Raw genomic sequence first — 27921 nt, forward strand, 5'->3', positions numbered from 1 at the left:
TCAGATGGTTAACAGGTGGTTCTCAAAACTGATGGGAGTCGAAACACCTTGAGCATGCCCTTGTCTGTGGAGTGTTTTTTCATGAAGGTACTTTTTGCCTTTACCCTTCATTCCATCTGTGTGAAAGAAAACCGACAGTCAGCCTAGAGTAACAAGGCTGAACAGAGTATACAGTTGAGCCCCACTCACACTGTGATGCAAAACCTGCCTTGAGTTCCATAAGCAATTATGACCACCTGCAGAGGCACGGAATCAGCAGTATGGGTATGGGGTCAACCCAGGGAGGCACCAACCTATGTGACCCTACCGCCTGGAGTGGTGCAGTGGCACAGTGCTGCCAGCAGAGGGAGGACTTGATCTGGGGAGGTGGGGGTCTGGCTTCTGGGGAAAGGCTAATGCAGAAGAGGTTCTACCTGTTGGTGCTGGAAACCCAGGTCTGTGCTTAAGGCATTTCTTCTGCTAGAGCCCACAGTCTTTTACCAGCTTCCAGGCCTCACTATACCAAGATGGTTTAGCTCATGAAAGAGCCATGTTTCTCAGCAAAGCAGCCAGGGCTTCGTCTCTCCCTAGATGAGTGAATTTGACCTTTTGAAGGCTTTGGTTAGTTCCTCAGGCTTGCTGTCTCAGGCATAGGCCTTTCCTGTCACTTCTGATAAGGGCTGTTCCACCTGAGTCTCTGGCTGGGAAAGTACAGACGGCAAGCTACAGCCTTTGAACCTTCTCCTTCCCATACTCTGAGCCTGAACAGTATTTTCCATCCACAGGCCTCTTAGGGCCAGGCAAGAGTAAGGCACTTTATGCTGATGAGTTAATCTTTACAAATCTAGCAGGATTACTCTCATTTTACCAGCAAGAGTAAGGATGTCATGTAGCTAAGTAACTTGCCAAAAAGCAAGCATAGCGAAGATCCAAAACCAAATCTATTGCCAGAAGTAAAGGAAGCTATTCTAGGGATTGCTGGAGCTTAAAACAGAATCCAGTGATAAGGGGAAGAAAAATCCAGGCCCTGCCCCAAAATAGCTGGAAGATAACTGAAGTCAGTTCAAATATGGATAATCACAGGCACCCCCTTTGAGGCCCGTATGAAAAGCAAGTATGGATGGGGAAATCTAAGTGCTTTGAATACCTTGAAGGCTTTGGAGTTAGGCTCACAGTCATCCCTCATTATCCACAGGGAATTGGTTTAAAGAATTCCCCGAGTCCACAGATGTTCAAGTCCTTGATAGAAAATAGCATAATATTTGCATATAACCTACATACATTTTACCACATGCTTTAAGTAATCTATAGATTATAATATGTAATACAATGTAACACCCATTTACCCATGAGTAGCCAATAAGTTTTGCTCTTTGTAGCTTTCCCCAAGTGTTTCCAGTTTACTTTCTTGATTGAATTCAAGGATGTGGAACCCATAAAGGACCGACTATATCCTGTGCTAGGTGGGAACTTGGACTGTCTTCATCACAGCTCACTAAGGTCCTTTTATTAACTATTGCACTTAAGTGAAATAATGCATATAAAATGCTTAGCAGTGTCTGCCATATCAAAAGTACTCAATGAATGGTAGCTACAAGAAACACCTGCCAAAGGACAGGCACTAGTCTTTGGTGGGGTATGAATCAGGAACTATAGCCCTTATTGTGTTGAGCCTGCAGCTCCCTCACAGATCACCAGAGGGCAGCAGCAGGCAACTCTTCCACACAAAGCCCCTTGCAGTCCCTCTGTCTTCCACCAGAGGGCGATCCATGAGCGCCATTGGATTCGGGCCAGAACGGTTGCAGGCCCCGCCCCGGTCCCTTGACTTCACCCTAGGGCCTAGCCTTCCAGGACCCTAAGCAACCTGGATGAGTCAGGCTGGAACCAAGTTAATAAATACAATTCAGGATTTATTAAAAATCAGGGCTCCCCGCTGTGCCCTCCTGGCACTAAGTAAATAAATAACCAGAGGGGACACAGCTGGGGAAAGGATAAGAGAAATCCGATCTCAAGATTATTTTAACTACCCTCTCGGTTTCCCAACTCCCCCTCCCCCCTATGGCTCTTGGGACATAGCACCAGCAGGCACCTCGGTCCCGGGAAGAGTGTAGCCGGCACCAAGGCGTGTCTGCCCTGTCCAGGAGACAGGTCCGGGGGCTCGCTGGTTTCCAAGCCCTTGATGACCCTAAGACCTGCTCTTCCCCGAGGTCAGGGCTGAAGCACCAATAGGAGGCACCTGAGGGTGGTGGGGAAGGAGGGAGGGGGAACAGGGTACCAGAGCCTCGGCAGCAGCAGCTGTAAGGGGGTCCGGCCCCCTCTCCAGGCTCAGCCATGCCCGATGGAGGTCACTGCCCTCCCCCCTTCTGCTGCTTGGTCTGCTCTCAGCTGAGGATCTTTCGGGGCAATTCAACAGAGGCACGGATGAAGACCGCATCATCCCGCACATAGTTTCGCTTGCGGATATCCTGGTGGGAGATGAACTTGGGGTAACCAAAGCCCAGAGAACTCTCATCCAGGGAGCCCCGCCAAGTGCCTGGTTTTTGGAAATTCTTCCAGTTTGGGTCAGGGTGAAAGGTCTCAGTGACATGCTGTGGCTTCGCCAGCCCAGGGTCACTCTGATCCAGTAGGGAGAAGGTCACACGGCGGGCGAAGGGCCACTCGAGGAGATTGTCAAAGGCACCTGGCAGCACGCGAATGTAGAGTGAGAGGTGGGTGCCCTCGCCACTGCCATTGCCGTTGAGGAATGCAGACACCTGCAACTTGTAGCCGTACTTGTGCGTGTAGAAGGCGGGGCTGAAGCACTCGAGGTTGGGCTTGGCTTTGGCCTCCTGGAGCCGGCGCCCGTAACTGCCAATCTTCCAGATGAGCACGCCATCACTGCCCACCGACAGCTCCTCCAGCTCTCTTCGCAGCTCCTGCAGCTCCTGCCGCTGCCGGCTCACCAGGGCACACATCATGGCCAGATGCGGCTTCACGCTCTCCTCCACGTGCCGTGCCATCGCCAGCTTAGGGCACTGTCGGCAAAGCCCCAGGCCATGGGGGAAAGAGAGGAGAGTGAATAGGGGCGAGTTCAGGGGAGAGGGGAGGAAGTGGATACAGGGTAGTGGGCACCAAGCCCTGAATGGGGAAAACAAGGCACTAATAAGGCTGGAGCCGGCCAGCAGAGGAAGGACTGGGCCTTCCGGGCAGCACGGCAGGGACCACTCAGGGCCTACGTCTGAGGTCTCAAGCACCAAGAAGGGAGCTGAGGAGAAGAAAAAAGGCATCTCACCCTGTGCTTGCAGCCGGAGTCTTTGAACGGGCACAGCACCAGGGCGGTGCTACAGCTGTCCTTCAGGTGACCTGGCAGGTCCTCCCGAGCCACGGTGCCCACGCCACACTGGTTGGGGCACGGCACAGGCAGCCTTGGGCACTGGTACTGGTGACTCTATGGCCCAGAGGCAGAGCGGAGCAGTCAGCGGCCCGACTCCCTGCTCCTGGTCCCGCGGACCCCGTCCGGACTCAGGAAGGGCCTACCTGGATGGTGTCGAAGACGAACTCCTTGGTGCAGTAGGTGCAAGGCTGGGTGCGCTTGGGGCACTCGGAGGTGGCATGCTGGGCCAGCAGCCGCCGCATCATGCGGGCACCACACTTATTCTCACAGTACACGCTCTCTTGCGGGCACACGCCCTCGTGGCTCTGCAGAAGCGCGGGGGCGGGGAGGGGGGGCGCTGAGTCTTCAGGGCTCCCTGACCCCGGGTGCCCCGCCCCCTCCCCGAGGCCCCACCCACCTCGAAGGCCTCCCCGCTGAAGTCACAGCCGCAGAACTCGCACTTGAGCCGCCGCTTGGGGCAGTCGTGCTGCAGGTGCGCAGGCAGGTCACGGCGGCTCAGCTTGGCGGGGCAGCGGTTGGGGCAGGGCACCACGTTGAAGCTGCAGGTATTCAGGTGGCCCTAGTGGGAGGGGCTAAGTTAGTGCCTGCCGGGGTCGGGTGTGTCCTGCCACCCGGGGCAGAGGCTCACCTGTAGGTGCCGAAGGGGGCCATTCCAGCGGCAGCCCTCCTCGCTATGGATGCAGCGGATGGACAGGCCCAATACCTGCACCTCCAGTTCTGGGTCCGGGTAGATCTGGGGTCACGAGGAGCAGTGATCAGGGACAGCGCCTGTGACAGTCCCCAGTTCCCGCCCACTCCAGCCCGTGCCCCCCCGCCCCCCCCATAGGCTGATGGCTTCCTCAGAGCCAGGAATAACCTCCCTCCCGCTAAACTCCCCTCAAGCCCAGGCATACAGAGCGCAGCAGGTGGCATCTGCTCCAGCCTCAGATTATGGGTTCCCCAATTCCCTGACGCAGGGCGCTCCCTCTGAGGTTGACAGCCAGTCAGCCTGCCCAGCTCCTGGCGGCCCCCACACCGTCCGCTTCCTTCTCCCTTGTAGAGGGGTCCTGGCCCTCAGCCACAGGTCTGGCCAGCCACCCAAAGAGGAGGGGAACACTTCTGGTGGGCACAGAGAAGCTCTGTGCACCCCCACAAGCTGGGCATTGTGCCCGCCCTCCAGGGCAAACACGGGCCTCATTTGCAAACTGGCCTGGTAGGAGGGAACAGGCCACCTTTGTGGGGGCGCACAGCACTGGGTTGACATTGGCCCTGAGCCCACTGGCTGCAGCGGCAGCTCCAGCCTCCGCCAAGGGCAGCAAGAGCCTGTACCTGGCACGGTGGACTCACCTTGGCATAGTCCAGAGGAAGCTGGTCCTCCGGGCACTTGAAGACTCCTTCACTGTGAAAGGGGAGGGGACAGGGTCACAGAGCTGGAGGGGAGACCCGGGGCCACCCTCCCCCCTCCGAGCCAGAACAGCCTCTGTGTCACCAGATGGTTCCCAGGCAGCCTCACCTTAGAGGGCAAGTAGAGGCCTGAGGGTACCCACTTCTCCAGGACCCCCAGAGAGCCCGGCTCCTGTCCCGGGGAGGGGGGATCTGGGCCCAGCGGAGGCAGAGGCAGCTGCCTCAGGCAGCATTTGGCTAACAGGTGGCAGCTGGCACCCCTCCCCCCAGGACGGCAGCTGGACTGGGAAAGGAACAGGCTGCCCAGCCACCCAGTCCCCCAGGTTGATGTTCACTGGCTGGGCTGGAAGCTCACAGGGGAGGGTGAGATGGGCTGAGATTAAGTGCCAGGGCTGTCCAGTCCCCATAAGGGTGCCCAGCCAACATCCCAGGGCAAAGGTCAGCTTGAGGCCACCTTACTCCACCTCCCCCTCCTCCTAGGTGGGTGTGTCTTCTAAAGCAAAGAGAAGGAGGATGCCCCAAGGTCCTGTGTTTACACTCCCACCCCATTCTCACCACCTGCCTGAGAAGGGCTCAGTGTCCCCATTTGGCAGATGAAAGAACTGGGGCTCCCAGGTGAACTGGATACACCTGCCTGATTTCACAGCTCAGTTTCTACTACCTTGCATACAGAAGAGAGGCTAGTCCCAGAAAAACTGGCCAGACAAGCACAGCCAAGACTCTGTTCACTGCACAGTGGGCATCCAAAGCCTGCTGACCCAGTCCGCTGCCCTCGGGTCCTTCACCAACCCCACACCAGGTTGTCAGCACTCCAGGAACCTGTGGCATGCCTCCTCCTGCCAGCATGGCCTTGCTGACCCCAGCCAGGACCAGTCACTGCTGCCTGGCGCAGCCTAGGCAGGGCAAAGGCGCACCCAGTAGGACTGAAGGCCCTCAGGCCTGGCATTTCTGGCAAGTCTGAGTCAGGTATGTAGGTAGGTGGGAGGGCAGGCCAGGACGAAAGGTGGAAGCAGAGGCCACACGGCGCCCCTGTCCAGGATGGCACTTTGCAGGCCGCAGGCAGTCCCCTGCTCCCTGTGTGTGGTCAAGGGATTTCTAGCACCCATCTCCTCCCCCTGATCCCACGACTACTACTGGCCATGCTGCCAATGCCCAGACGAATACATGCCCAGGCACTGAGGAGGTGTGCCCATGCCCACGGGGCAACCAGCCTTCCTGGACCAACCTGAGTAATAGCCCTGGCAAGAGCAGGGGACAAGGGGTGGGCCTGGGGGAGGGGGGGGGGTCTGCCTGGCTGCTTCAGGAATGTGCTGACTTCGTGGTTCTGGAGTCAGGGAGGGGGGCTGAGGCAAGTCCCCAGGCTTCAGGCAGAAGATTAGCCTGGGCAGCTTGGGGCCCAGCCAGAACAAAGGTTCCCCCAGGACGGCGGACACCCTAGCTGTTAGGGTGGGCGGGGCAGCGCCCGTCCCACCATCCCTTCCCTTCCCGGGCTTCGGAGTGAGCCGCTGGGTGGGGGGAGGCTGGGGCCGAGAGCTCCAGGCTGTGCAGTGGAGGCCCAAGCCCAGGGGAGAAGACAGGATGGGGGGAGGGGGCTGGGGGAGAGGAAGAGGGGATTTCCGGGAGGGGGAGGGGCAGAAGCCGCCGAGAGGGGCAGAAGGGAGGGAAACCAGCCTGACAGCCCCCTCCCCCGATCCTCCCCCGAGGCAGGCAGGGTGGGTCAGCTGAGGATGGGGGGAGGCTCAGCTGGCCTCATCTGGAAACCAGAGGGCCGGGGAAGGGCTAGGGAGAAGACAATGGGGCTGTGTGTCGGTAGGAGAGCGTGTGTACACGGACGGGAGGAGGGAGGAGGGAGGAGGGAGGAAGGGAGGGAAAAGGAGGAGGGGGCCCGCACCGCGGCTCGAGCAAGAGCATATGTGAGGGCAGGACCGGTCCAGGCAGCCGGGAACACAACAAAACAAAGGGGCCTGCGGAGATCGCAGGGCTAGGGGCCGCGGAGGACGGAGGCAGGGAGCCTTTCAGGCACGAGCCCCGGAGGTGCTCTCGCGAACCTGGGCCCCGCGAACCCTCAGTATACAGCCTCCCGACACAAGGCAGCGGCTGGCCCACCTTCCCCGGGGCTCTCAGCGGACGACCCCAAGAGCCCGGGCTCCCTCTTCCGGCCTCCCCACGCCCCGGACGGTGCAGTTCCCAGCGCGGGCTGGAGACTCAGGACAGCTCAGGGCGCCCAGAACTCGATTAGAGCCCAAGAGCCGAGGAACTGATGAGCAGGGGAGGGAGACGGCGGGGTGTGGGGCCCTCCCTAACGATCCAGACTACCCGCGGTACCCAAGACCCCCAGGGGCGGGGAGGGGCACCCAACAACGGGCTCCTGCTTCACTGAAGATCGGGGCGTCACAGTTCTCCCCCTATCGTTCGAGCACAAACGGCCCGCGCTGACACCCCCCCCCCCCCTCCCAGTTAGGTACTTGTGCGCCTGTAGGTAGTTGCGCGACCCGAGGGCAAGTCGCATTTTTTCTTTGAATCTGTGAAATGGGAGAACAATAGCTGCCGTTCTGGGAACATCGAAAGATGAGAAGGGCTTAGATGGGTGAAAACTCCGGAGGCTTAAGGCTCCGCGAGGGACAGAGGGTTTAGTCCTCCTCTTCCCAGAAGGACTCAAAGTTCAAGGCCGAGGCCGCTCTGGCTCTCAGGTGAGGGGGAAGGGCCGGCCGCAGGTCAGGAAAGGCGTCCTTTCCCACCTCCACCCCGAGGGAAGGCACGGGATTCGTCCCACCCGGCGCGTGGCACGCGGGACCCGACGGATTCATGCGTGGGGGGGTGGCCCTCCCTCGGGGCGTGACGTCACCGCAGCCCCGTGACGTCACGGTGGGCACCCCTGAGGTCACCGAGCCGCGGCACAGACAAAGAGCCGGCATGCTCCCGGCCCCGGCCCTCCCGGGACAGCGTCTCCCGTCCCCGCCGGCCGGCCGTCCCCGCTCCCCCCGCCCCGGGCCGCACCTGAGGAACTCCTGCAGGCAGGTGTCGCAGAAGCGGTGGCCGCAGGTAGAAACCTGCACGGGCTCACGCATGGGCTTCCCGCACAGCGGGCAAAGCAGCCGCCGCTTGGGCTTCTCCAGGAACTTGTAGTCGAAGCCGGGCATGGCGGGCGGGCACGGGCGAGCGGGGCCGGGCGCGCGAAGGCCCCACAGCCCGTGCCTCGCTCCGGCCGCGCTCCCGGCTCCGGGCGGCGCCGACTGGCGGCCGGGGCCCGCTGGCGGCCCCTGAGCCCGCCCGCCGGAAGAGGGGGCGGGGCTGCGCCCGTGCGGTCCTAGCGCCCGCTCTGCCGCGCTCCCCACCCACCCGGCCGGCCGGCGGCTTCGGGGTCGGCGCTCTGCCAGACTCGCCACCGCCGAGGAGCAGGGGTTCCCCCTTCCCCTGGGGAAGAAAAACCGAGGCCCCGCTTCTCTCCAGGGCTGGGGAGGTCGGAAGGAGCTCGGACGCTGGATGGGACGGAGGGCCTCGGGGGACTGGCCGGGCCACGCCACAAAGATTCGCTTATCCGGAGTCAACAGCTCGGTCTCGGGGGCCACGTGTCGCCCAGGGGCCCGGGGCCCCAGCCTCCAGGTGCTAGGCAGCTGAAGCATAGCAACCAGATCCGGGGAGTCCAGCTGGGCAGGGAGGCTGGGCTGGGGCCCGCGCCAGAGGAACCTCGGCCCCAGCCTCAGGCTGCGCCCACATTCCTCCCAGGACTGCGGCTCTGCTGCCCAGATCAAGCCCAGCCCAGCCCAGCCCAGCCCTGGGGTGGCCGCCCCCACCCCTGAAGAGACCACACTCTAGGCAGGCAGCTGTTTTTTTTTTTTTTTTTTTTTTTTTTTTTATTGGCGCTACCTCCCAGTCATCTGGGAAACTAGTCTGGTCCAGCCAGCTACCCCTTCTCCCAACCTGCTTTGAGGGACTGGCATGGAGTGTACGGCAGCCCATGCACTCCCGCAGGGGAAGGGAGGCACTCAGAAACTATGTAAACCCCTGCCTCTGGATATAGGAGTGGGGGCGGGAGGCAGCACTCCTGGGACCTCCCTGCCCCGGGCGATGCAGGGGCTAGGTCGCTGGAATGGCCAGTCCAGGCAGGCCCCAGCTTGCACTAGTCCAAGGCACGTTGCTGCTCTCCCAGTAGACAGCAGGGACTTACTTTCTAACTGGAGGAAGGGGCAGGGTCTGGGTGGCGCACACAGCCACCTCCAGCCTTTCTCTGCAGAGGCTCCGGAGACCACCCTGCTTCCCAAAGTTACTCTGGCCTCCAGCTCTAGCCAGACTGAACCCTGGGGACATTAACTAAAGAAAAGAAGGGGTGGGGAGGGGAAACTAGGATGCTGGGGGAGGTGGGTGGGTTGAGTTTTACATTTGTTGTTGTCTAGTCGCTAAGTCGTGTCCCAATTCTTTGTGACCCCATGGACTGTAGCCCTGTAGGAGCTTGCCAGGCTCCTCTGTCCAGGGGATTTTCCTGGCAAGAATACTGGAGTGGGTTGCCAGTTCCTACTCCAGGAGACCTCCCTGACCCAGGGATCGAACCGAGCCACCAGGGAAGCCCATATCCAGAGCCAAAAGCAGAGCAGGGGTTTTACTGGTCCTTATACCCCATTGATGATACAATCCAGTGTGGCGCCTGCACTTTTCAAGACCATTCACAGGAGAAGCAATATCAGGGTAGCCCAGCAGTGTATCCAGGTGTGTCAAGGGGGGACTGGCTCATCCGTGACAGCTGGGGAATACAAAAGAGAAATCCCTGCAGCCTCCCAGAGAGCGGTGCCTCCAGCAAGCCTCAGCTCCCTCCACTCTCCCACACAGGGCCCTGGACTCTGGACCCTGCCAGGCCCAGAAACAGAGGTTCAAATGGAAACTGGACTTGAGGGCTGGAGGAGAAAGAATGAGTTTGATCCCCAGGGAGCAGAGGGGGCAGCCCTTCAGTGAGGCCCAAGAAGTGCCTACCCTTGCCCACCCTGGGAGCTCACTTTGGCCCTGCAGCTTCTGCTTTCATTTATCTGGGAGCTGAAGATGCTTTTAGCAATTTGGGGTGTGACCACTGGGGATGCGAGTATGGGCAGGAGCCAGCTGGGTTAACCCTTGTGTGGGTGAGGGTGAAGTTATAACTCACGGCGGATAGCCAGGAGAGTGTTGCCATGGCAACAGGACACAGAGGTCACCGTGTAGGGCTGGGTCTCATCCAGCTGCACTGGCCTAGGGAGTGCAGCGTCCTCATCTCTCCTTCCCAGGCGACCTCGGGCCCCTTTGCCCCAGGAGTACACTTCACCTTCTGCCAAAGAGAATCCCAAGGAAAGCAATGGGACAAGGACAGAGTTTAGCAGGCAGCTAGCCTCCTAGATTGCCCTACCGGCCCCCACATGGGGTTGCTGAGTTCAGCAGCCCTGAGCATAACCCCCCACTGCCCAAGGGTCTGCCCATACTCTCATCTGTCCCCATAATGTCCATTGATCACCTGCCCCAATGGCAACAGTGAAGGCATCCCCACAGGCCACCATCGCTATCTTGATGCCCTGGAGGCCCTGGACTTGACAGGGTGCCCGGCTGACCCGGCGAGCACTGGTACCCAACTGCCCATGCTGATTGCTGCCGAAAGTGTAGCAGTCACCAGAGGCTGTAGGGGAAGAGAGGGGTAAGGAAGAAAAGGGCCCAAGGAAGCCAAGATAGCCTGCCTTTGGCCTCCTGTATCCAGGTCCTGCTTACCAGTTACAGCTGCTGAATGAGCAGTGCCCAAATCCACACTCAGCAGGGGCTCCTGGTCCAGGGGTGCAGAACCTAATGGAGTGAAGTTCAGGGCCTCCTCCACTTGCTGGTGTAGGGCAGACTCCTCTCCTAGGGAGAGGTGGTCCAGGCCCAGCTTGTTGAACCTGAGGACAGAGCCAGGAGCCAGTTCAACTGACATACTTTATATAGACTGTCCTCCCCCTCACCTATCTGGGCAGGAGCTGGTGCACCAGGGGACAGGCCTCCTCTCTGGGCTGAACTCATAGCAGGTTGGGTTGATCAGGTCCCACCCTGGATTGAACTCAAGCCCTCCTCACTTCTAATCTTTGGTGGGAGGTAGGCAGTGACAGATGGAACCCTGGCAGCTAAGTGGGGGTGGGGAGGCTAGCCATCTTAATGCACCTAATTACCTACTGCTCCCACTTACCTGTTGCTCCCACAGGCCAGGGCTTGGCCAGGCACTGTGAGGATCACAGAGGAGTCAATGCCACATATAACCCTCTGGGCTTCCTGTCCTGGGGGCATGGGTACCTGCTGGGGGCAGCTGTGGGACTCCCTGGTGCCTAGTCCCAGCCGACCTATAAGGAGAAACCAGGACTGCGCTTGTCCAAGCTTTAGGACTGATGATACTAGGATAAAGAGGACACATGGGGAGGAGGTGACAGCATGAATGAAGGCTGTTTCCCAGGCTGAAATGCCCATCCTTGGCCCCTCTGTGGGTCAAAATCCTATTCCTCCTTTAAGGCCCTGTTCAGATGCCAAATCTGTCTTCTCCAAGTGGAGCCTCTTGCCATTCCTTGGGTTCCCACACCTCTGGATCTTCGGGGGAGCCCTGCAGCTGTCTATCCTCTATCATGCTGGAGATATATCCTCTATGATCCCTCCTCCACTTAGACTGAGTCCCCTAGAAGGACAGGGACCCCATCTGTCTCTAGTTTCAATGCCCAGCCTGATGCCTGACCCAGAGAGGGCCACAACAAATATGGCTGGAGAAATGAACTCTCTCTCGTGACATCATGAGCGCCCGAAGGAATCGACATCTTATTCGTCTTGTCCAGCACTCTGGACAAGGTGGGCGCATAGTGGGTGCACAATGAAGGTCTGTGGAGTGAACAAATGAATCGGAGAGAAAAGAAGGGCAAGGGAACAGGCCATGGGATAGAAGATGGCTATGAAGGGGGTTCATGGCTATGAAACCACGGCTGGGGGGTTCCAAAGGCTGGAACAGAGTGAAAGCTTACCACCATCTCCGCGGCCCCAAGCAAATAGTTCTCGCTCAGTGGACAAGGCCAGCACATGAGAGGCCCCACAAGCCACCTGCACCATCTCATAGCCCAGCAGGGCCTCCACGATGGTGGGCTAGAGAGAAAGAGAGAGAGAGGAAGCAAGGGCAGACTGGGCAAGGGGCCTGGTTAGCCACCAGGCCTTGGCATTTCCCGTAAGGATGAAGTTGGAAGTTGCAGGTTCTCGTGAGGTGGCTGTCTCTTTAACTACCCCCCACATGTACCGCACCCACTGGGGAAGCCTGGTCTTTCTGTACTTCCCCAGACGTTGCCCAGAACAGGTGCAGCCTGGAAGCTACTGGGACCGTGGTTGCTGGGGATTCCCCTGCCCCCAACCTGGGTGTCAGCTCTCAGATGTGGGCTCCTTGCCATCTCCCCACTTCCTCCTCCCCAGGGTGCAGGCACAACCCACCTGGCTGATGTCATTGAGGCCGCCATGGCCTAGGCACCCGTTGCTACCACTGCCAAAGGTCATGATGATGCCTCGGTCTGGGGAAGGGGGCAGTGAGGAAAGGGAAAAGGAGACAGTTTAAGCTGTTCTTCCAGACAGACCAATGCAACCTTGGATTAGAGGAACGAGAAAAAGTTAGTTGGCAGCTAGGGCTGGAAGAACTGGGTGAGGGGAATCAAGGACAGGGTTCTTTCTTCCCCAAGTGTGTGACTCTGAACAAGTGACAGCTTCTGAGCCTTAGTTTCCAGATCTGTCGAATGGGAATCTAACTGCCTTGCCAGGTCAGCTAGGAAAGTTAAGGGAGATCTGTAAGTAAAGCACCTCCTGAAAGATAAAAGCGTGATTAGCAAATGACAGGCAATTGATGGAAATTGCTCTGGGGGCCTTCTTAAAGCCGAGTCCCCACAGGGGAGGGCTCTGACCGGCTCACCAGTCAGGCAGGCGGTGAAGAGGTCCCCGCAGGCCACGTGCTTGATAGTCACACCCGACTGACCCTCCAGGAAACGGGAGACGAACTGGGGCTGCTGCTGCTCCACCGCCCCCGGCAGGAGGGCGCCACCTCCCGCGCCAAGGGGCGGGGCCTGCGAGGGGACCGGGGAGGGCGTGGGCGGGGCCTGAGCGCTCAGCTCCGCACCCCCAGTCCCCTCGGTTCTGACCTACCCCTGCCGGCTGCTCACCTCCCAAAGGATGAGGCGCCCGGAGCGAGTGACGCCGGCCTTCTGCGTGCGCCCGGCTGCCACCTGGACCACCTCCGTGTTGAGCATGGGCAGCCGGAGTGGCGCGCTGAGCCCGCCGCCCCACGTGTACACCGACGACAGCGGTGGCGGGATGGCCGGCCGTGCAGGTCCCCGGGGGACGCCTGCGGGAACAGCTCATCAGGCCCGTTACATAGGTGCGAACGCCGCAGGGACCCCAGTGGTTGCCCCGCTCGCCCGACTTACCTCTGCACCGAGCGCTGGTGGTCCTGCTTCCTGTACTGCCCGGGGTCATGGGTGGCCCAGTGGCCAAGGGCTTCTCTGCCCTGTGGGACAAATGCGATGAGCATCAGGACAAGGACGATCCCAGACTAAGGCAGAGAGGACTGGCCCAGAGCACCCCTCTGCCCCAGACCTCCCCTGGGTGCCCCCCAACCCCTGCTTCCCAGGGCCTCCTCCCGCCCCCTTCGCTGCACCGGCCTCCGCATGCGGACACTGCCCAGGTCCGTGTGCAGGTTGAGAAGCGCCCGGATGCAGAGCGGCTGCGCCATGATGTGGCTGAGCGGCGGCCGCTGGGCAGGTTCCAGGCTGAGCAGACTCAGAACCAGCTGGCGCAGCTCCGGGCTGTACCGGTCAGAGATGGGCGCGAAGGTACCGCTCATGATCTTCAGTACCAGCGCTGGCAGGTTCTGTGAAGGCAGGGGAGCCTCAGCCAGGCTCTTAAAATCAGCAGCACCCCAGCTCCAGCCCCTAGCCTGGTGGGGTGCTTGCAGCCCTGCACTCACTTGGAAGCCTTGGGTGTGGTAAGGGGACTCCTAGGAGGATAGGGGAACCAAACCCGGCTTTCAAGAACCTCTGATGGGGAGCTGCAGCCCTGTCCACTGGCTGCCTGTTGGGGAAAACTCAAGTCCTGCCCTTAGGAAAGTCCCTAATCTGATGGGAGAGTCCTACCCTCAGGAGTCTCCAGTTTAAGGGAGGACACACACCGTACCCTCAGGAACCCACAGTGTGAGAGGAGGTGCAGCCTAGGCCTGGGGTAATCCACCAACCAGCTTGAAGAGAGAGACATAATGGTGCTTGGGGCCACGGACTTCAGGAGACAGAGGGAGGGATTTCCCAGCTGTTCCCCTTCAGGGGACTTACTCACCGCAGCCTCGAAGGCCCTCTTGAGGCTGGCCAGCTCATAGAGGACACAGCCCAGGGCCCAGATGTCACTCTTCTGGTTGTAAGGCTTGCCCTCACACAGTTCAGGGGAAATGTAGCAGGGAGTACCCACCACCTGCAGGAGGGGAGCTGCTATTAGAGCCGGGGTGGGAGGACCAAGGCTACAGCCCCAAAGCCCACTTAGAGACAGAGTCCCTCCAAAGCAGGCCAAAGTGTTTACTCCTGCGGGACCACCCAGCCAGGGACCCAGGGGCCAAGACCTTGGGGGTGCAGGGGTGGAGACAGAGATGCCAAATAGATCTGGCCCCCCCAAAACCTCCAGCACCCTTGAGGGCCCCTCCACGCCAGGCACCGTGTAGGCCTTGCTCTTGCTGCTAAGGATCTTGGAGATGCCAAAGTCGCCAATCTTGACGACCATGCGGTGTTTATCGAGAAGGATGTTTTGGGTTTTGAGATCCCGGTGCAGGATGAGGTGGCTGTGGACGTGATGCAGCGCCAGCAGGATCTGCACGAAGAAGTGCAGGATGGTCTCCTCCTCCAGCAGGGAGTTACAGCGCTTCTGGATGAACTCGGCCAGGGTGCCGCCTGCAGCCACAGGGAACTCGTCAAGACCCAGGCTTCTCCGTGCTTAAGTCTTTCCTTTTATGAAACTAAAGGCCCAGACAGGGCAAGGAAGGTCTGCCGGTGTCACACCCCTGGGGTCAGAACTCTATATACCTCAGACCCTCAGCCAAGCCCCCTCCAAAGAGGGAATCGGGGTTGTCCCAGTGGTGAGAGGCCCTCAGGCCAATGCAAGGAGGCTTTCCCACCTGGTGCGTACTCCATGGCGATCATGAGAGCCTTGTCCTCCAGGAAGTTCTCGTAGTACTCAATGACGTTGGGATGGTTAAGCAGCTTGAGCACCTGGCACTCATTCTGGGCTGCCTGCCGCTCTTCCTTAGTCATCTGCTCCACAGGGATCTGCTTGATGATCACCAGCTTCTGGTCAGCTTTGCGCAAGCACAGATGAACAATCCTGAGGACATGGAGTACAGGAGTAGGGACTGAGCCTCCAGCCACATATCAAGCAGGTCAGACTGGTGACTGGATGTTTCTTAGGATGGGGGAATAAGCACCTACACTAAGAAGTCATCTAAGTAAGTGCACAGAACACGAATGAGGAGTAGGGAGAACAGACCACAAACTGTGCGAGACCTTTGGCAAGTCTTTTAACTTATCTGGGACTCAGTTTCACCATAGGCTCAATGAGGTAAAGTTAGTCTTGGTCTCAGTAAGTCCCCACAGACTCTGGAGTTAACTGCCTGGGTTCAAATCTTGGCTCCTCCTCTTACAAGTTATCTGGTCTTAAATTATGTGACATCAGGTTCTGGAAAAAAAAGGGTCATCTCACAAGGTAGTTGAGAGGATCAAATAAGAAAATGAAAGTTCTGCACTCAGCACACCGCCTGGCACATCAAAAACACTCAGTGAGCAGGAGCCGTTCATTATATTATTTTCTTCCAACTCTGTAGTCAGTGTTCATAAAAGCAGGGTTTTGTTCTTTCTCCTTCACCACTATAGCCCCACTGCATAGCCTAGTGCATACCCCAGCACTTAGTAAGAGCTCTACAAGTATCTGCTGAATGAAGGATTGTCTAAGTATCAAATGTCTATCTCCAGCTCAGACATCTCCTCTGAGCCTCAGACTTACATATTCAACTATCTGTTTTGTATCTCTACCTGAATGGCCCACAAGCGTTCTAAAATGTAACAAATACAAAACTCTTGATCCCTGACCTCAAAACCTTTCCTTCCTCAGTTCCTCCCATCTCAGTAAATGATAACACCATCCACTAGTTATTAAAGTCAGACACCCGAAAATCATGCCAGAATTTTTCTTCCATTTCACACTAACATATCTGTAAATGCTGTTTCTACTACCTCCCAAATATTGTGAACCCATCCATTTTTCTGTGTCTTCTGCTATAATCCTTGACCAAATCGTCATTTCTTGCCTAAAATACTACACTAGACTTCAAATGGTCCTTCTCACTGTTGTCACCTCAAATCTAAATTCCACTTGCAGAATCAGTGACATTGTAAAAATGCAACTCAAATCAAGACCATTCCTTTGCTTAAATCTCTTTTCCTTGACACCCTAAGTAAATAAATTCAACTTCTTTACCTCTGCCTACAAGGCCATAGGGGCTTCCCAGGTGGCTCAGCAGTCAAGAATCTGCCTGCAACTCAGGAGACGCAGGAGTTAGCTGCGGGTTGGATCCCTGAGTCTGGAAGATCCCCTGAAGGAGGGCATGGCAACCCACTCCAGTATTCTTGCCTGGAGAATCCATGAACAGAGGAGCCTGGCGGGCCACAGTCCATGGGGTCGCACAGGGTGGAACTAAAGTCACTAAAGTGACTTAGCATGCACACACACACACAAGGCCATAATCTGGTTCCCGCCCTCTGTGACAATCACATTTTATTCCATTATTTACCTTGCCCATTACATTCCAATGACATTAGTCTTCTTCTCAGTTCCTTGAATATTCTGAATTCTTTCCCACGTGAGGACGTTAGCAAAAGCTGTTTCCTTAGCCTGAGAAGCTTTGCTTTTTTCACTACGTATTGATCCTCATTCCTCAAGTTTTGATTTTAAATTTCACCTCTCAGAGAACTTTTCCTTAACCATCCCAAATGAACACTCCCTCATGTTGTACTCTATTCTCACAGTTTGTTAATCACTGCTTTAACAATGGCCTGTTTATAGTATAATTTTCCGGTAGTATGTAAGCTCCAAGAGGGAGAAGACCACGCCTGTTTTGGTCTTAACTGTATCAGATCAGATCACTCGCTCAGTCCTGTCCGACTCTTTGCGACCCCATGAATTGCAGCACGCCAGGCTTCCCTGCCCATCACGAATTCCCGGAGTTCACTCAGACTCATGTCCATCAAGTCAGTGATGCCATCCAGCCATCTCATCCTCTGCCGTCCCCTTCTCCTCCTGTCCCCAATCCCTCCCAGCATCAGAGTCTTTTCCAATGAGTCAACTCTTCGCATGAGGTGGCCAAAGTACTGGAGTTTCAGCTTTAGCATCATTCCTTCCAAAGAAATCCCAGGGCTGATCTCCTTTAGAATGGACTGGTTGGATCTCCTTGCACTCCAAGGGACTCTCAAGAGTATTCTCCAACACCACAGTTCAAAAGCATCAATTCTTCGGCGCTCAGCCTTCTTCACAGTCCAACTCTCACATCCATACATGACCACTGGAAAAACCATAGCCTTGACTAGATGAATCTTTGTTGGCAAAGTAATGTCTCTGCTTTTGAATATGCTATCTAGGTTGGTCATAACTTTCCTTCCAAGGAGTAAGCGTCTTTTAATTTCATGGCTGCAGTCACCATCTGCAGTGATTTTGGAGCCCCAAAAAATAAAGTCTGACACTGTTTCCACTGTTTCCCCATCTATTTGCCATGAAGTGATGGGACCAGATGCCATGATCTTTGTTTTCTGAATGTTGAGCTTTAAGCCAACTTTTTCACTCTCCACTTTCACTTTCATCAAGAGGCTTTTGAGTTCCTCTTCACTTTCTGCCATAAGGGTAGTGTCATCTGCATATCTGAGGTTATTGATATTTCTCCCGGCAATCTTGATTCCAGCTTGTGTTTCTTCCAGTCCAGCGTTTCTCATGATGTACTCTGCATATAAGTTAAATAAACAGGGTGACAATATACAGCCTTGAAGTACTCCTTTTCCTATTTGGAACCAGTCTGTTGTTCCATGTCCAGTTCTAACTGTTGCTTCCTGACCTGCATACAAACTTCTCAAGAGGCAGGTCAGGTGGTCTGGTATTCCCATCTCTTTCAGAATTTTCCACAGTCTATTGTGATCCACACAGTCAAAGGCTTTGGCATAGTCAATAAAGCAGAAATAGATGTTTTTCTCGAACTCTCTTGCTTTTTCCATGATCCATCAGATGTTGGCAATTTGATCTCTGGTTCCTCTGCCTTTTCTAAAACCAGCTTGAACATCAGGAAGTTCATGGTTCACATATTGCTAAAGCCTGGCTTGGAGAATTTTAAGCATTACTTTACTAGCGTGTGAGATGAGTGCAATTGTGCGGTAGTTTGAGCATTCTTTGGCATTGCCTTTCTTTGGGATTGGAATGAAAACTGACCTTTTCCAGTCCTGTGGCCACTGCTGAGTTTTCCAAATTTGTTGGCATATTGAGTGCAGCACTTTCACAGCATCATCTTTCAGGATTTGGAATAGCTCAACTGGAATTCCATCACCTCCATTAGCTTTGTTCGTAGTGATGCTTTCTAAGGCCCACTTGACTTCACATTCCAGGATGTCTGGCTCTAGGTCAGCTACCCCACGTCCGAAGTCAGGGGGGGCGGCCAAGAGGAGATACCCAGCGTCCGAGGTCAGGGGCAGCGGCCAGGAGGAGATACCCCATGCCTCCACGCCCAAGGCCAGGGGCGGTGGCTGGGAGGACCAACCCCACACTGTGGCTGCGCGGGCACAGGAGGGCCTAGAGGAGCTATCCCACGTTGAAGGTCAGGAAGGGCAGCAGTGAGGAGATACCCCTCGTCCAAGGTAAGGAGCATTGGCTGCGCTTTGCTGGAGCAGCCGTGAAGAGATACCCCACGCCCAAGGTAAGAGAAACCCAAGTAAGACGGTAGGTGTTGCAAGAGGGCATCAGAGGGCAGACACACTGAAACCATACTCACAGAAAACTAGTCAATCTAATCACACTAGGACCACAGCCTTGTCTAACTCAATGAAACTAAGCCATGCCTGTGGGGCAACCCAAGACGGGCGGGTCATGGTGGAGAGATCTGACAGAATGTGGTCCACTGGAGAAGGGAATGGCAAACCACTTCAGTATTCTTGCCTTGAGAACCCCATGAACAGTATGAAAAGGCAAAATGATAGGATACTGAAAGAGAAACTCCTCAGGTCAGTAGGTGCACAATATGCTACTGGAGATCAGTGGAGAAATAACTCCATAAAGAATGAAGGGATGGAGCCAAAGCAAAAAGAATACCCAGCTGTGGATGTGACTGGTGATAGAAGCAAGCTCCGATGCTGTAAAGAGCAATATTGCATAGGAACCTGGAATGTCAGGTCCATGAATCAAGGCAAATTGGAAGTGGTCAAACAAGGGATGGCAAGAGTGAATGTCGACATTCTAGGAATCAGCGAACTGAAATGGACTGGAATGGGTGAATTTAACTCAGATGACCATTTTATCTACTACTGTGGGCAGGAATCCTTCAGAAGAAATAGAGTAGCCATCATGGTCAACAAAAGAGTCCGAAATGCAGTACTTGGATGCAATCTCAAAAATGACAGAATGATCTCTGTTCGTCTCCAAGGCAAACCATTCAATATCACAGTAATCCAAGTCTTAACTGTATACCCAGCACCGAAAACCTGACAAGTATAGCAGACGCTCAGCATTTGTTGAATGAATGAGTCAGGATTAAAGAACAAACTCTGCGGGGGCCGCGAAGGCCGGCCGGGGGCGTGACCTCCTTGGAGGCGGAGTTTCCCAACCAGGACTAGAACCGGAAGCCTGGGAGGGGCTTCCCGGAGTGGGCACTCACACCTCGGGGCGGGGCTACACGGGCGGCGATTTTGAGGTCAGAATTGGGGGGCTCATTTTCCCTCTCCCCAAGCGCTTTCCTCCCCCAGAGCCCTGGCTCACCCGAAGGCACCTCTGCCCACCACTCGGATCCGCTCGTACTTCTCCATCTCATTTCTCAGAGTCACAATTCCGGAACCCCCAAACCCAAAGGCAGCGCGTGCGCGGACCCGCCCTCTCTAGAACCACGCCCACTGCCATTCAAGATAATTACGGGGCGGAGCTAGTGGAGCTAGGTGTTGGTTCGGCCTCTTATTTGTCTCTGCTCATTTGCACACTTCCTTCAGTCCGGATCCGCAGTCGGCCTTCTAGGGTCCAAGGAATAGGGCGATGTGCCATTTCTCGGCACGCCCCGCAAAGGTCAGCACTGTACCAGCCACTGCCTACACACGTGGCCGCATCCGGCCCTTGCAGTTCTTCCTTAGACCGGAGGGGTTCCCCGCGCAGGCCAAGAGAGGGTGGGAAGAAAGGACGGATCTCTCTCTGCCCCACTCTGCCCACTAATCACGCTGTTTTCGAAGTACAGGGCAGATTCTCATTAGCACGCAAACGATCAACTACCAAAACTGAACCGAGTCAGCACTCTCGGTCTGTGGGCAGGGTGCAAGGCTAGTTTCGTGTTTGCCTAGGGAGGGACCGGGGAAACCCTGAGCTGTGTAAGTTGATTCACCTAGGGAGGATGCAACACGGTTTCCGGGCTGTCCCGACTGGTGAGCTCTGCGCTCGTCAACACTCTCAATTCCCAGAGCACACATACAACGCTTGCCGCTGCAGCAGAGTAATCTGACTTCAACACTTAACTAGAGAGGCCCTCCTTGGGAGAAGATGGGAGGGAAGTGAACTGCTACCTGAAAGAATCGGGGAGAGGGAGAAAGATGGTCGTTCGGCTGATAAGAGTTCAAGGGTTCTGCCCAGAGATAGGGGGCTGGTTAGTACAATTGTTTAAGGTCTTGATCAGAAGTGTGTTTAATTTCAGGTCTCTCCATGGCGCCTCCTGCTCATCACGAGCTCCATAGCTCCATAAAAGCTCAGTTAAGGAAGCAGGAAGGATGGTGATGAGCTAAGGGACAGCGTCCCTATTTCTGAGTGGGCGAGGAATGTGAGAAAAGGGGTGTCTATCTTCAGCTCCTTGAAAGGGTGCCCAAACTTATCCACGCGGGATGACCACTAGAAGGGCCCCTCATGACGCACCACCCGCCTCAGTCCCCGTCTGGCTCAGGCCGGTGTGGCTGGCGGACAAAGCTGCCCTGAGAGCAAAGGGGAGCGCAAGGGGGAAAACCGCTCAGCCGGGACACTCCGTGCTCTCACCTAGAAACCGATCAGGCCTGGGTTGACCAAGGAGCCCCAGAGGGGTTAATGTGTAACCTTGGAGTCAGCAGGGGAAACAGAGCAAACACCCAAACCTCTTGGCGCCTCAAGGCTTCTGATACTTCTTCCCACTCACAGAACCTCCGCCCCCTCCGCCCCACCCCCAGCTCTCCACCGCCCTTCTGTTTGCAGAGTCTGGCTAACTCTCCACCCAAAACAATCACCTCTTTACTTTGGCGGTGGGAGGGGATCCCACGCCATGGTGAGGATAGGCTGACACCTTGTGGTCGAGAGCTGCCTCTGCGCCAGTCCACTGGGCTGCAGAGTCACTCTAGCGGCCTGGGCAAATCGGCCGTCTTCCCCGCCCCAGCCTCTAGGGAGCGGGGAGAAGCGAGCTGGGACTGTCAGGGAGGACTGTGAGTGCCGCGCGGCCCCAGGAGCCCAAGAGCCGGCTGGGAGGAGGGGTGCTGACGGGTTAGTCGACAGTTTCTAGGCACCGACTCGGTGCGGGACGAGGTAGAGGCAGGTAAACGTGTACGTCTTGGGCCCCAAGAAACTAGTGATCCAGTGGAACAAGGTCCGGGCGGAGAGCACCGTCCGAAGCTGGGTACCGGCTGGTCCCTGGGACCAGGGATTAGGAACGTGGATTGTGACGGGTCTGCTCAGCTCCGCTCTGCCCACCAAACAGTTGAAGGCGGAGAGAAAGTTCTCTCAGGAAGCGCCCAGGCTGGAGAGCCGGAACGCCTGGGGAAAGGGTGGCTGCGGGTTAACGAGGACAAGCGAGCGAAGTGGGACTCCGTCGGCCGTCGGGAGGCGCCAGTGAGGGGTGGCTCGGCGGCGGCGGCGGCGCCCCCAGGACAGCTCCTTTTGACCGAAGTCCGCGGAAGCCTGGCGGGCCCGGGGGGAAATGGGGCTATTGCTCTTTGCGCTGCAGAGGCGCCGGAGGGGCGGGGACAGGCGGGTAGGGCGGGGCGGGGCGGGGGCGCGGGCGGCTGGGGGCGGGGGCAGAGGCCGGCGGGGAGGGGACGGGAGGAGCGAAGGGGCCTACAAGGCTCTGCTGAAACCGTGTGTGTGAAGTCGGCGCTGGCAGGACAGGGATCCAGGGTGGACTGGTCCGCGAGGGAGCCCCGTCCCCAAACGGCCGGAGGAGGCCCCCTAGAGGGCGGACAGAGGCAGGGAGGGCCAGCATGCCCCCAATGCTGGTCCCCGCCCTGCCGCTTCTCCTGGGCGCCACGCTGACCTTCCGGGCAGTCCGGCACGCGCTCTGTCGCCTGCCCCTGCCTGCGCACGTGCGGGCCGACCCCCTGCGGACCTGGCGCTGGCATAACCTGCTCGTCTCCTTCGCGCATTCCATTGTGTCAGGGATCTGGGCGCTGCTGTGGTGAGTGGAGGGCTGGGGGAGTGAAGGTGGCTGGGGATTCCTCTTTCCATCACTCACCGGCGGGCTATGGCCCAGGCAGTCTCACCTGATTCTCGGCTTGGAATGCTGTCCAACCAGGAGCGGCGGCAGCCCCAGGCGGCGCGGGGTGAGGGGTAGGGCGGGGGAGGGTGTTATCACCTGGGAAACGGGACACACCTGGGTTTCAGCCAAGCCCCTTCTCGCTCCCCCGTCAGCCAATAGTGGACTGGCTACGGTAATAGGATTTGTGGGACCTTTGGGATACTGAAATGATGAGAGCTTGCCTTCTTTCCTTTCAGTATATGGCAGACCCCTGAGATGCTGGTGGAGATTGAGAAAGCATGGTCGCTTTCTGGCTACCTGCTTGTTTGCTTCTCCGCAGGTAGATCTTGCCGGGAGGCATTAAATGGGTGGGGAGACAGGGATAAACTTCTAATTCGGTACCCTTTACAACCTCTCCCCCATCCCTCGGCTAGGGTATTTCATCCACGACACGGTGGATATCGTGATTAGCCATCAGTCAAGAGCTTCTTGGGAATACCTCGTCCACCACGTCATGGTAAGTGAGAAGCTGGGGATGTGGTATAGGCCTGGTGCCTATACCTGAAAGTACCTAACCTGTAAAGTAAAGACCATCTTTTCTAAACCCCATCCCCACCGTGTCCCACATGCTACAGTGCTGAGGGCTTGCAGAATGAGCCCTTGGTTCACTACTTAAAGCCAGCAATCATGGCCTTCCAGCCAGAGTGTGGGCAGAGATCAAGATTTACTACTGTTGAATCCACTGTAAACTTTGTTTCAGAGTGAAGCTATTAAAGGATTTCTTATCTCTCCTTCTGATACCCTGGATATTCCCACTAACTTCCAAGAAAACCGTGGTATCCGGGCCCTAACGCATTCTCTCCCTTGCCTTGTAGGCTATGGGTGCCTTCTTTTCAGGCATCTTTTGGAGCAGATTTGTTGGTGGGGGTGTCCTAACACTGCTGGTGGAGGTCAGCAACATCTTCCTTACGATACGCATGATGATGAAGATCAATAATGCCCAGCATCTCCTCCTCTATCGGGTCAACAAATACATCAACTTGGTCATGTACTTCCTCTTCCGCCTGGCCCCTCAGGCCTACCTCACCCATCTCTTCCTGGGTTATGCTGGCCAGAGGACCCTGGGAACCTTCCTGCTGGCCATCCTGCTCATGCTGGATGTCATGATCCTTGTCTACTTTTCCCGCCTCCTCCGCTCTGACTTCTGCCCCCAGCACGTCCCCAGCCACAAAGACAAGTTCTTGACTGAGTGAAAAAGCAGTTAGGGATTTGTGGCAAGGACAGCAAACACCACCAAGAACAGCCTCACAGGAATGGAGAAGAGGCCTAGCCCCTCGCCTGAGGTGTTCTGTTGGGGCCAGCCTCTCCACCAAGCCTGCTCATACTATTTAAAACACAAATGAAAGAAGGCCTCTGAAGTCCTTGTCCTTTCTTGGGCAAGGGGTGAGGGAAGCAGACAGACTGGTTGGACGCAGTAGATGGGTGCGGGGTAAGGTGCTACTGTAAAGCCAGCCAAGCCACACAGCCCTGACATGGATGCTAATGGAACCTCTGGATATTGGTCTCATACCAAGCCTCTTCCAGATAAAGGCAGGCATTCTTGTAAAGCTTCTTGCTTGGCCTCTTACCTCCAGGATGGAGGTCAAGTTGTAGTTGTCCTAGGACAACCAACTGTAATCTAGGTCATAAATCTCTGCTGCAAGTATGGTGAAGTGATATGGCTGAGTGTTCCAACAGGGTAAGTAGACCAAAAGTCTTACCCAACCAAGCCTGGTTACTTAAGTGTGCATGTACCACAGTATGGCCCCTCACCCAAAAACCAACATAAAGACAAGAAGCATATACATAGTGAAAACTTTTATATTTGGAATTAGCCAGCTGGACTCAGTTTAGATGATGCCAATCTGAAAAACAAAAGGGAACTTTGTTACTGGGAGTTGAAATGTGAAGATTAAGAGGGAATGTCACAGTATTTTTAAAAGACAGAGGTGCAGTCAGTCAGTTAAGACTAATCACTGAAGTCAGGCTTTGGTCACTAACAGACACATCATTCACACCCAGGAAGGGAGTGTGTTAAGGAGTTTGTAGCAAAGGAAACTTACTTTGTTGGCAACATCCAAAGCATCATAGTCGGGAGCCAGTCGAACATATGCCTTCTTCTCTCCATCAGGCCTAGGGTGGTGAAGGAAGCCTTAATCCTTGCTGCCCCTCACTGCCCCCATACCCTCTTCCACCCAGACTTCTGGTGCATCAGTGGTTCCTTTGTTCATGTCATTTTTTTTTTCGTCACAAATAGTGATTTTTCTCCATCATTTGCACAGAGTGAGTCAGGGAAGCCACTAAGCCACAAACCACAGGTATTCTGACATTAACTATACCTTACTCTAGGGCCTGCTTTTGCCTAGAGGTAGGGGATCAGGAAAATGAGCAACTAACCCCTAAGTCCTAGAGACAGGACAGCTGACATTCTGGGAAGCCTACTTCGGACCCCAAAAGCAGCATCAAGGAATTTCATGCCATTTAGGTGACAGAGGCCCTGGCCTCCTCCCATCCCACAGGGCCCCACTCACCTACCTGATCAGAGTATTGACCTTAGCCACGTCAATGTCATAGAGCTTCTTCACAGCCTGTTTAATTTGGTGCTTGTTGGCCTTGACATCCACAATGAATACCAGTGTGTTGTTGTCTTCTATCTTCTTCATGGCTGACTCGGTGGTGAGGGGGAATTTGATGATGGCATAGTGGTCAAGTCTGGGAGAAAGGTAAAAAAAACGGGGTCACCTGGCGTGGGCCCAGTAAAAGCATGGGCCCTTTTTTGGAGCCCAAGGCTCAAAGGGCCCAGGTGCATCAGACAATGATAGCAATCATTTCTGTCAGACTTTGGTCGCTGAACAGGGTCATCACATGCACCCTGAAACTTGGGGACCTGGAGCCTTGGCTTAGTGACATTTCAAGAGCTTTCATCCTTTTAAGAGATTAAACAATCATCTTTGAGTTCCAACCCTCTTCATTCTTTACCTGACCTCAACATTCCTGAGGAGCAAATTTCTAAAAGAAAGTTGAGACTTAAGAAGTTAGAAAACCAAACCCAAGAGCAAAGTTAAGACTATGGAATCTTGAAATCCAGGCCAGGGTGCCAAAGAATGTTGGTGCTTCACTATGAGGCTGAATTGACTGTTTTTCCCTGTTTTGGTTACTGAAAACTGGCTGGTAAGCCATCAATTCTTGAGAGCAACTTTTTATTTATGGCTTAAAGTTACAATAGCCCCTCAGGACATAGTTTTCCCTCTGAAATTTAGAGAAGCAAAGCTCTGTTTGCCTGGGTATACTGTCCTCTTTTGAAGATAGAGATCAGGTCTCAACCTCTCATCACACTAAGTTCTAGGTGCAAATGGGGGTACAAGTCCTTTTCTCTGTGGACACAATCTACTCTCCTGCCTTTTTCGTAGGAAGCAATGGTTAAATTACCTTTGGTGGTAACCACTACCATGGCTCTACTCTCAACTGTGCTCCTTAAGGTCAGTTATCACCAGTAGTGTGACACCAAAACACTCATGTACCCTAACCTTTTGCCCACCCCCCCGACCATTCCTTCCGTGTAAACATTTGGAAAAGTAAATGAAAAGAAGCTGCTATATACTGCTGCAGGCCTTCACTGTCCAATACAGGTCCCTAACCTGGAACTCTTAAAGATTTCAGTCCCACTTTATACCCCCCAGAAAGTAAACCACATATGAAACAGTCTAACAATTGACTAACTTTGACAACGACTCTGGGTTGTTTTAAATATGGCATTAATCTCATACTCCCGTTAGACAAGCACAATAGGTACCAACATGATTTTGAGAAGCCATACTCGAGGTTTGGTAAATTTCCCAATTACCAATGGAAGATACCCAAACATCTTTTCATAAACAAGGGGCAGTACTGACTTGTTTCTCCTAGGGGCGCTCTTCCGAGGATATTTGGGCTGCCTCCTGAGCCGCAGTGTTTTGGGCCGCCGGAAGGTGGGCGACGTCCGGATCTTCTTTTTTTTGTGGCTGTGGACACCTTTCAACACTGCTTTCTTGGCCTTCAAAGCCTTTGCTTTGGCTTCAGCTTTAGGAGGAGCAGGGGCTGAGAAAAGCAAAGAAAACAAGAGTGAAGGATTTAGAAATCACTTCCGGCCTCAAGACCGGTAGTGGGCGTCCCAGGCCACACGTGCATCAGTGGTTCCTTTGAAGACATCACAGGTCTCAGGAGATTAAAATTTTTCCATCATATGCACGATTCTAGGACGAACTTGGGATAAAATGAGGAAGAAACTAGCAATGAACGAACGCTTGGCACTTGCTAGAATGTGAACTAGTAGTTTTGTATATACCATTGCACAGCTACCCATTTAACGTGGGGTCAAACAGTTGAGAGTATTGATTACGTACAGGTCTAGGAAACATGGAGCTTCCCAGAGCCGACGACCCGGCTGTCCCTGGCAGGCGGTACAGGCCAGGATTGCCTCCCCAACCCCCTTCACTAGAGCCCCAAACATGCGGCTAGGCGTACGCGCTCCTTAGCGTTGCCGAAACGCGAGAAGCTGCTCCGGAGCAGACACCGCAAGGGTTAGCCCAGCCGTCGTCCTCCCAGTTCATTCACTCTGCGGGGACCCTCGGCCAGTCAGCTGTTGATCCCCAACCCCAGCACACACCTTCCTTCTTCGCCTTCGGCGCCATCTTCATGAAAAGGGTTTCCGAGACTTGGTACCACGGGCTTATAGAGCCAACTCTCACCGAAGACTCGCGATACTTTTTACTTAAAGCTGATTGGACAATCTGCAGCGCTGCGCCCGCCGGGAATGGTAGTTAGATTTTTATTTCCTCGCGAGAGAGAGTGAGCTAGCGCCACCCCGCCGCTTGTCAGACCCTAAATCTTCTTGGGGGTTGTAGTTTTTTGGAGACACGCGTTTATTTTCAGTGGTATAACCTGCGGCTGCGCGGATCTGAGCGCTTCGCATCTTGAGCAACTTTAGGGAGGAGGATTGTGTGCTTGTGCGCCTGAAGCGATTAAGTCGCTTCAGTCGTGTCCGAATCTTGGCGACCCCATGGACTGTAGCCCGTCAGGCTCCTCTGTTCACGGGATTCTCCAAGCAAGAATACTGGAGTGGATTGCCATGCCCTCCTGCAGGAGATCTTCCCGACCCAAGGATCGAACCTGAGTCTCTTAAGTTTGCCTGCATTGGCGGGCGGGTTCTTTACCACTAGCGCCACTGAGGATGAAGGATTGCAGTTCCACTGCAAACTGGAATTAATACTGTAGTTAGATTGACTCAGTAGAGTGAAGCAAAATTCTAGAATGTTAGAGCAGGATTTGTCCAGTCCAACTTTGTCAGACAACATCTGTGGAAATTGAGGTCGAGAAAGGGGAGAGGACTTATTTATAACAGGGTGATTAGTTGGTCGAGTCAGGCAGAAGGGAGGAGCAAAGTGTCAGAGGAGGT

The 27921-nt window shown here is 55.3% G+C and overlaps 4 protein-coding genes and 4 non-coding genes across 12 annotated transcripts; 1 reads left to right on the forward strand and 7 right to left on the reverse strand.

The window, feature by feature from the left end:
- Positions 1-163: 163 nt before the first annotated feature.
- On the reverse strand, positions 164-7965 carry TRAF4 (TNF receptor associated factor 4). Of its 2 annotated transcripts, XM_055577120.1 has the most exons (7): positions 7733-7965; positions 4679-4730; positions 3981-4085; positions 3750-3911; positions 3496-3657; positions 3251-3406; positions 164-2993 (listed from the first exon to the last, which is right to left on the reverse strand). In XM_055577120.1, the coding sequence occupies exons 1-7, from the start codon at positions 7873-7875 to the stop codon at positions 2361-2363; spliced, it is 1413 nt and encodes a 470-aa protein (XP_055433095.1). In that variant the 5' UTR covers positions 7876-7965; the 3' UTR covers positions 164-2360. The 2 variants fall into 2 exon arrangements, with proteins under 2 accessions (XP_055433095.1, XP_055433096.1); XM_055577121.1 differs by lacking the exon at positions 3251-3406.
- A 632-nt stretch (positions 7966-8597) lies between these two features.
- On the reverse strand, positions 8598-19926 carry NEK8 (NIMA related kinase 8). Its single transcript, XM_055577128.1, has 15 exons — positions 19763-19926; positions 14880-15085; positions 14423-14655; positions 14054-14185; positions 13387-13595; positions 13153-13232; positions 12889-13070; positions 12642-12792; positions 12173-12249; positions 11719-11836; positions 10905-11055; positions 10457-10620; positions 10209-10367; positions 9867-10025; positions 8598-9473 (listed from the first exon to the last, which is right to left on the reverse strand). Exons 1-15 carry the CDS (start codon positions 19807-19809, stop codon positions 9445-9447), a joined length of 2097 nt encoding a protein of 698 aa, XP_055433103.1. The 5' UTR covers positions 19810-19926; the 3' UTR covers positions 8598-9444.
- Positions 19927-22039: 2113 nt separating this feature from the next.
- On the forward strand, positions 22040-24151 carry TLCD1 (TLC domain containing 1). The gene is made up of 4 exons (XM_055577122.1): positions 22040-22388; positions 22706-22788; positions 22883-22965; positions 23324-24151. Exons 1-4 carry the CDS (start codon positions 22195-22197, stop codon positions 23699-23701), a joined length of 738 nt encoding a protein of 245 aa, XP_055433097.1. The 5' UTR covers positions 22040-22194; the 3' UTR covers positions 23702-24151.
- On the reverse strand, positions 24139-27287 carry RPL23A (ribosomal protein L23a). Of its 4 annotated transcripts, none has more exons than XM_055577126.1 (5): positions 27133-27287; positions 26381-26564; positions 25023-25199; positions 24551-24620; positions 24139-24352 (listed from the first exon to the last, which is right to left on the reverse strand). In XM_055577126.1, exons 1-5 carry the CDS (start codon positions 27161-27163, stop codon positions 24338-24340), a joined length of 477 nt encoding a protein of 158 aa, XP_055433101.1. In that variant the 5' UTR covers positions 27164-27287; the 3' UTR covers positions 24139-24337. The 4 variants fall into 4 exon arrangements, with proteins under 4 accessions (XP_055433101.1, XP_055433099.1, XP_055433102.1 ...); XM_055577124.1 differs by having other exon boundaries at positions 24139-24370; XM_055577127.1 differs by having other exon boundaries at positions 24139-24378.
- LOC129651926 (small nucleolar RNA Z17) lies at positions 24436-24506 on the reverse strand. Its single transcript, XR_008714418.1, has one exon. It is a non-coding gene; the product is annotated as a small nucleolar RNA Z17 (small nucleolar RNA).
- Positions 24694-24767, reverse strand: LOC129651911 (small nucleolar RNA SNORD42). Its single transcript, XR_008714408.1, has one exon. It is a non-coding gene; the product is annotated as a small nucleolar RNA SNORD42 (small nucleolar RNA).
- Positions 25290-25359, reverse strand: LOC129651925 (small nucleolar RNA Z17). Its single transcript, XR_008714417.1, has one exon. It is a non-coding gene; the product is annotated as a small nucleolar RNA Z17 (small nucleolar RNA).
- On the reverse strand, positions 26649-26715 carry LOC129651910 (small nucleolar RNA SNORD42). The gene has a single exon (XR_008714407.1). It is a non-coding gene; the product is annotated as a small nucleolar RNA SNORD42 (small nucleolar RNA).
- Positions 27288-27921: the final 634 nt, after the last annotated feature.

Source organism: Bubalus kerabau, chromosome 4 (genome assembly GCF_029407905.1).
Source record: "Bubalus kerabau isolate K-KA32 ecotype Philippines breed swamp buffalo chromosome 4, PCC_UOA_SB_1v2, whole genome shotgun sequence".
Classification (NCBI taxonomy): Eukaryota; Metazoa; Chordata; class Mammalia; order Artiodactyla; family Bovidae; genus Bubalus; species Bubalus kerabau.